General features: G+C 44.7%; 1 protein-coding gene across 1 annotated transcript; it reads left to right on the forward strand.

The window, feature by feature from the left end:
• Positions 1-3,980: 3,980 nt before the first annotated feature.
• On the forward strand, positions 3,981-4,874 carry LOC311058730 (serine/threonine-protein kinase pim-3-like; the record flags this gene model as incomplete). Its single annotated transcript, XM_084076193.1, has 1 exon — positions 3,981-4,874. The coding sequence occupies one exon, from the start codon at positions 3,981-3,983 to the stop codon at positions 4,872-4,874; it is 894 nt and encodes a 297-aa protein (XP_083932319.1).
• Positions 4,875-6,805: the final 1,931 nt, after the last annotated feature.

Genomic DNA, 6,805 nt, shown 5'->3' on the forward strand with positions numbered 1-6,805 from the left:
TGATATTGTTTAGAGTCAATAGTAAAACTGTATAGTAGAAAAAAACATCCATTTAAGGCAGGCAGGCGACGTTACTTCCCCTTTAAGAACACACTGTGTGTGGAGGCTGTCATTTATGAAGCTGAAGAGACAGAGAATGTCAGAAAGTAAATAAATTGATCACATGAAATAAAATAAAAAAAACTGTTTTAAATAAATAAAACGTTTGATTCAAACCTAAAGAGTGTCTAACACCATTGTGAAGAGTTTGGTCAGACTAGGGAGCAGCACCCACCCAGTTAGTGTTTCTACAGAACTGTTTTGGTGAGTTAAAACGAATTCATTGATCCCTGCACAACATGTCTGTGTTTGCACTTTAAAATGTAAAAACGTTTTGGATTATTTTGAAGAGTACAAGAGTGTATTGTCTACATTTTGAAGGCAAGATGTCAACATGAAAAACAAAGCTGTGTAATCAAGGCAGCTGAGCTGGCAGCCAGGTGACAGCAACCAGCCATCAATGTGGGTGTAGTTGTGTCCTCTCCGTGTTGTTCATTACTGGCCTCTTGTGTTTACTTGGGGTAATTCTTCTCATAGAGTATACAGCCCAGTTATAATATAGCCTACTAGAGTTTCGGGGGGCTACGCCCCCCTCAACCCCAGCCGCGCACGGGGCCCAGCGTGGGTGCGTGTATATTGGGGTACCCAAATCGCCGGAGTAAAAGTGTCCAAAAAGGAAAAAAAAAAAAAAAAAAAAAATTTGGAAAAAATGTTAATAGTGATTGTTACTTTGGTGGTCCGCGGACCCCCTGGTGGTCCGCCGACCCCTGTGAGTGTTGGGACCCCCGGGGACCCCCCTGGAACATGGCGGACCCCTTCGGCAGTTTTTTTTTTTTCATGCACGGTTTGCTTGTTTCTGTCGCTTGTTTTTTAAAACCTGGCAGCAAACTTGGCAACCCGACTGACATCACTGACCTATCCTTGGTATTTGTACTTCCGGGTTGCATAATGATGACATCACTGTCGAGTCCTGTGGTGTCATGAACCTAGGCAGGTTTGTTTACCAGCTTAGCCTGGGCAGCGTGCTGTGCTGTGGCGGTGGCTGTTTGTTTTTGTGTTTGGGATGAACATGGCACGTGAAGGACGGACATATTGTGATCGAGACATGAGTGAAGTGAAAGTAACGGCCTGGGTGGAACAAAGGAGGTACGTAAGAAGGGGGGGGGGGGGTTGAAGCAAAGGAGCTGTGTGTGTGCTGTTGTGGAGGACATGGGCAGAGTGCAATGGCGGCCGCTCGTGTTGTTTCGGCGAAACCCGTCGCCGTGCGGTGTCGGTGGTGTGCACGGTAAACGGTACGAAGCTGCCTCCCCTTCCGTTTTGTCCGACATTTGGTGAGTAGAATTAATTATGTTGCGCGGTGGAAAAGGTGTAGTGAGCAATGAGAGGTCCCCTACGCGACGCGTAAATTCAGCGCGGCCGCCGTGGCGAGTCAGTTGGCGACATGTGGTCTGGCGGTGCGTTGTTTATTCGATAACAGAGCTGTGGGGTGTCGCACCCAGGGTGCGGAAGTTGCTCGCCATTTATATAGTTAGATAGTATACAGTCATTGGAGATAATCTGCTCCAGAGCCATATTAAGTATTATAGTGACATGTCCTTCTGGTAGTCTAACCTCCATAAGTAATGCACTTTTGCTTTTAACTTATTATGTAATCATTGTGACAATATATATTGCCTGGTTACAATTTTAGGTTTAAACACTTGAGGCCCTATTAAAATTCTTTCTCAAATAGCCGATTTACAAGCTCAAATTGCAATGGTTGTGAGATTGTAGATCAGCTATTTTTGGGGCGGTGTAACCGCCCCCTATAAGTGAGTTTTGGACACTGACCAATCCTGCACCGTGATTGGCCAATAGTCTACAACGCAGTCTACAACCCTAACCCTTCCACAGTCAATGCAAATCTATACTTTTGCAAAGTCACCCAATCACATTACAGCTAGTGTCATCACCACTAGCTGTAATGTGATTGGCTGACTTTGCAAATTCAGGACTGTGATTGGCTAGCGAAACACATGACACATGTGCAGCCCTATGAATAGCAGTATGGACTTTAAAAAAAGTCATTTAACCTTTTTTTTTTTAAAGTGAGTCATGTTGTGATGACCACACACCGCCCACTTCACACTGGGTGTGATTTTTTTTAACACTTATATATATATATATAAATATTTGAACATTTTGTGAAAATGTTCACTACAAATAGTTACCATCAGCATAATCCTATATCAAACTTGGTTTAAGGGAGGACAGTCAGGCTCATGTCACCATGACCCAGCCATAACCATATAAGGAGTTCCCAATGCAGCTACGCCCAAATATGGAGTGTGTTGTCTAATCTCAATGTGTCGTCATAATAGGTCAGCTCCATATATGGGCACAAAGGGGGACATGCCCATATATGGGCATATACTGATATCAGGGATCTACATATAGGCCTATGGGCACAAAGGGGGTGTGCCCATATACAGTATGGGCATATACTGATGACAGCAGGGATCTCCATATATGGGCATAAAGGGACATGGACTGATAGATACAGAAATCTCCATATATGGGCATATCAGTCGGATCGGAGGTGCGACGTAGGTATGAGGGCTGTGTAGCGGCCCGGACCTCTAGTGACGGAAAAGAATAGCCAAATACAATCAAGCTCATATATAAAAAAGGAATATGCAAAAATCAGCCTCATGGTGGCGCTATAAAAGGCCAATGTGAAACATTGCCTATCTACAACGGTCTACAAGCTATAGAGAGGCTATTTGCATAATGTTTACCCTTTGGGGGCGGGGGGATTATTTCTCTAAATTGTGCCCAGAATATGGACGCCGGGATAAGAGTGGGGAATAGGATACCTGTTAAAGCCATTCCAGGATTTGTCTGCTGCAGAAATTCAGAATGCATGATCACCCACTGACGCACATACATGTCTTTAGCCAACTTGGATGAATGAATCCAAACTTCTTTCATTTCAAGGAAAGAGAACAGCAGAGAAATAATCCACTAGGTCGACATAGAACCACACTCGCACTGGCAGTGATCTACCATGTCCATGTGATGTTAAAGGGGTGGTGCCATGGTTTTGCACTTTTTCTGTTTTTCATGTGTCTATGAGGTTGATAGAACTTCATTAAGCCCCCTGGTGTTTTTATGGTGTTTTATGTCTTCTCTGACTATTTTGAGTTTCTACCTGGAGGCTGAAACCTTCAGGGTCAAACGTGCCAATACAGAAACAGCGCTTTAGTGACATAGTAAAAACATACCCTCCCCCTCATTATCATAACAGGTGGGTGGTGCTAAGGTGTTGGAGGAGGTGCTAAGGTGAGAACCAGGTATACTTAATGAACTGGAGGCGTGTCCACATAAAAACATAATTTTAACTATTTCTGTACACTTATTTGAAAACAATCTTCCTCCTAGTATAACCATAATACCTGATGATTATGTTTTAGGGGGGGGGGATCACTGAAAATCACGGCACCCCGTCCTTAACTTGCCGATAACATTAGTTTCGTCAGGAGAGTCAAGTGTCATCAAATTCAGCGGATCCAGCAGAGCCACTTATAGAGAAAAACGCGTGCAAAAGTTGCAAATGAGAATGTTACGTTTTAAATGCCAGATTAAATCACAGACAAGACATCAAAGATTGTGTGAAAGTAGCCAACTGTTAATATTTCCCACAGCTGCGGGAAGTCTGCGCAAAATGGCGTTGCCAAGGAAACCGTTTGTATATGTGACATCACACCAGACTTTAAAAGCTGCAGAATCAGCGTAGTCAACAAACAGTGTGTACACGTGTGATGTCACGGCCAGAGGCCCCGGGGGCGTGGCTGAGAGAACCGACTATAAAATGCACTTGCAGGGCTGACGATGTCAGCATTTAAACTATACAGAGGAACAGAGGAGGGAAGGTCAGTGGTTGGTTGGCCACCAAGTTGATTATGGATCATTTGAGAATCCAGCAGCAGGTCCAGCCTGTCAAGGTGGAAAAGGAGCCTTTTGAGAGGCTTTACCAGATGGGCTCGGTGCTCTGCAAAGGGGGATTTGGCACTGTGTACGCGGGCAGCAGGATATCCGACGGCACCCCGGTCGCGGTGAAACACGTCGCCAAGAAGATGGTGTACCACTGGGGCGCGATCGCTGACGGCTCCACGGTGCCCCTGGAGGTCCTGCTCCTGAACAAAGTCAGCGCCACGGGGTTCCGCGGGGTCATCCGCCTGCTGGACTACTACGAGCAGCCCGACCGCTGGCTCATCGTCATGGAGCGGCCGGAGCCGTCCAAGGACCTGTTCGACTTCATCGGCGAGCGGGGCCACCTGGACGAGGACACGGCCCGGGGCTTCCTCCACCAGGTGCTGGAGGCGGTCCGGCACTGCCACGCCTGCGACGTGGTGCACAGGGACATCAAGGACGAGAACCTGCTGGTGGACCTCCGCACCGGGGAGCTCAAGCTGCTGGACTTTGGCGGCGCGGCGGTCCTCAAGGACACCGCGTACACGGATTTCGGCGGCACGCCGCAGTACAACCCGCCCGAGGCCGTCCGCCACGGTAGATACCACGGCCGCTCGGCGACGGTGTGGACGCTGGGCGCGCTGCTGTACAGCATGGTGTTCGGGAACTGCCCGTTCGAGTTGGACGAGGAGATCCTCAGGGGAGAGCTGCACTTCAGAAGGAGGGTTTCTCCCGAGTGCCAGGATTTGATCAAGTGGTGCATGGCTCCGAGACCCTTTGACCGGCCCACGCTGGAGCAGATCTACGACCATGCCTGGATGCGGGCCTCTGTCGCTGTCATCGTCCCCTCCTCCGAATCGGCAGAGTTCTCACAGGAGGAGTAATGAGCGTCGTGCCTGTCACAGACATGATGCGCAGAGCACGTTCTGTCAGGGAACTCCGTGCAGTTGTTGGTGGCCTGCCATTGGACCGCATCAGCTCCACGTTCACATCCACTCATCCACTCACAGTCATTTCATTCTCAGACCGCTCTATTTAAGCTGGAAGTCTGCACTTCTCATCCTGCTTGCTGCTGCTCCTCCTGCTGCTGTTCATGGCTGTGCTAAATTGCTGCTCACCCTCCACCACCCCATGCTACTACCTGTCGTTTTGGATCTGCTGTTTATGTACGGGGGATTCGGGGTCCCTATGTTCTTTAAAAAAAATTCTTTATCAGAGTTCCTAAAAGCAGATTCAATTAATCACCATACCATGATAAATATATTGCTAATTTTATATTCAATAAATATATCTTAGCCCCGCCTCCTCCATATGAAGCGACACTGATGGGTGGGGGGGGGGGGGGGTCAGGTGTTCATAGACTCAGATTCACAGACTTGATGAAAAGGCCCTCGGCCTCCTCTCTACAAAGCCCTTCTCTGTCAGCAGACCCTACGTCTGCTGGCCCCGTTGAAACGGCCCTGTTTTATATTCCTCGTTTTGTAAGGGATTTATGTTCTTTTATTCATTTATTTTTTGTAAGGGATTATTTATAATTTGTTCAAAAACGAAATAGGATATTTGTAGTAATTTTATTTTCTTTTTGAACAAATTATAAAATCATAAAAAGAAAAGTTATTATTGTAGTATTTTTCCTTTTTTGAATGAATTATGAATAATTAATTATCATAAGATTGCTGGTCTGTGTGCCATCATGTAATCCCTTCAACACTCAAATTAACCAGGATAGTTTGCTGAGATAAGATAATAACTGTCAATAACTTTGTCCATCACGTAGCTCTTAACTGAGAAGTTAGATAGGATTTGTATTGTTATAAGTAACTGCACATTCTACCATTCAACTTTTCATTCATGCATCTTCTCATAAGAAATATAATTGAAACAACATGCTTCTAAACGACTTATTTCGTTACTAGTTCACTATATTCTGCCATTAGTTTAGTCTTATCTTTCATCACAGTGTGACAAATTGTTCTAGTCACATTCTAGTTAATTAATTAGTCTACTCTAATACTTATATACTTATTTACTGCCCTTTATGCCATCTGGCATGTAGGGCAACAACAAAAGATTTACACTCCTGTATGTTCAGGGACAACATAATCTAATTGCAAAATTACTCTTCAGATGATGGTAGCAACTGTCAATGTCAGGGTAAAGGATAAAGGATAATAATATAATGTATTTAATATAATATAATGTAGTTGGGTAAAGTGATGATAATATCATATAACGCGTTGGTTCTCAAAGTGGGGTCCGGGGACCCCCAGGGGTACTTGAGGGGGTTCCAGGGGGTACCCAGCTAAATGATGGACAGGAACCAAATGGACCCTTATGGGTCTGTAACTCTGAGAGTGTACAAATGGAACCAAATGGACCCGTTAGGGTCCATTTGGTTCCATTTGTACACTCTCAGAGTTAACATTGATTTTACAATATGAGTTGGGGTCCCAGAGATAGAAATGTCATTAAATGGGGGTCCCTAGCCTAATGCATGTCAAACTGGGGGTCCTTGTGGTTGAAAAGTGGTTGAGAATCACTGCTATAGAGCCGTAAAAATCTTCTCTTATGGGGGTCCCTGGCTTATCTTTTCAAATGGGGGTCCGCGGGCTAATAAGTGTCAATTTGGGGGTCCTTGACACAAAAAAGTTTGAGAACCACTGATATAATGTATTTAATATAATAATAATATAATATAATGTAGTTGGATAAAGTGATGATAATATAATACAATGTATTTAATATAATAATAATAATATAATATGTATTTAATATAATAATAATAATATAATATAATGTATTTAATATAATAATA

This window comes from Gymnoscopelus microlampas, assembly GCF_963454915.1.
Source record: "Gymnoscopelus microlampas genome assembly, chromosome: 13".
Classification (NCBI taxonomy): domain Eukaryota; kingdom Metazoa; phylum Chordata; class Actinopteri; order Myctophiformes; family Myctophidae; genus Gymnoscopelus; species Gymnoscopelus microlampas.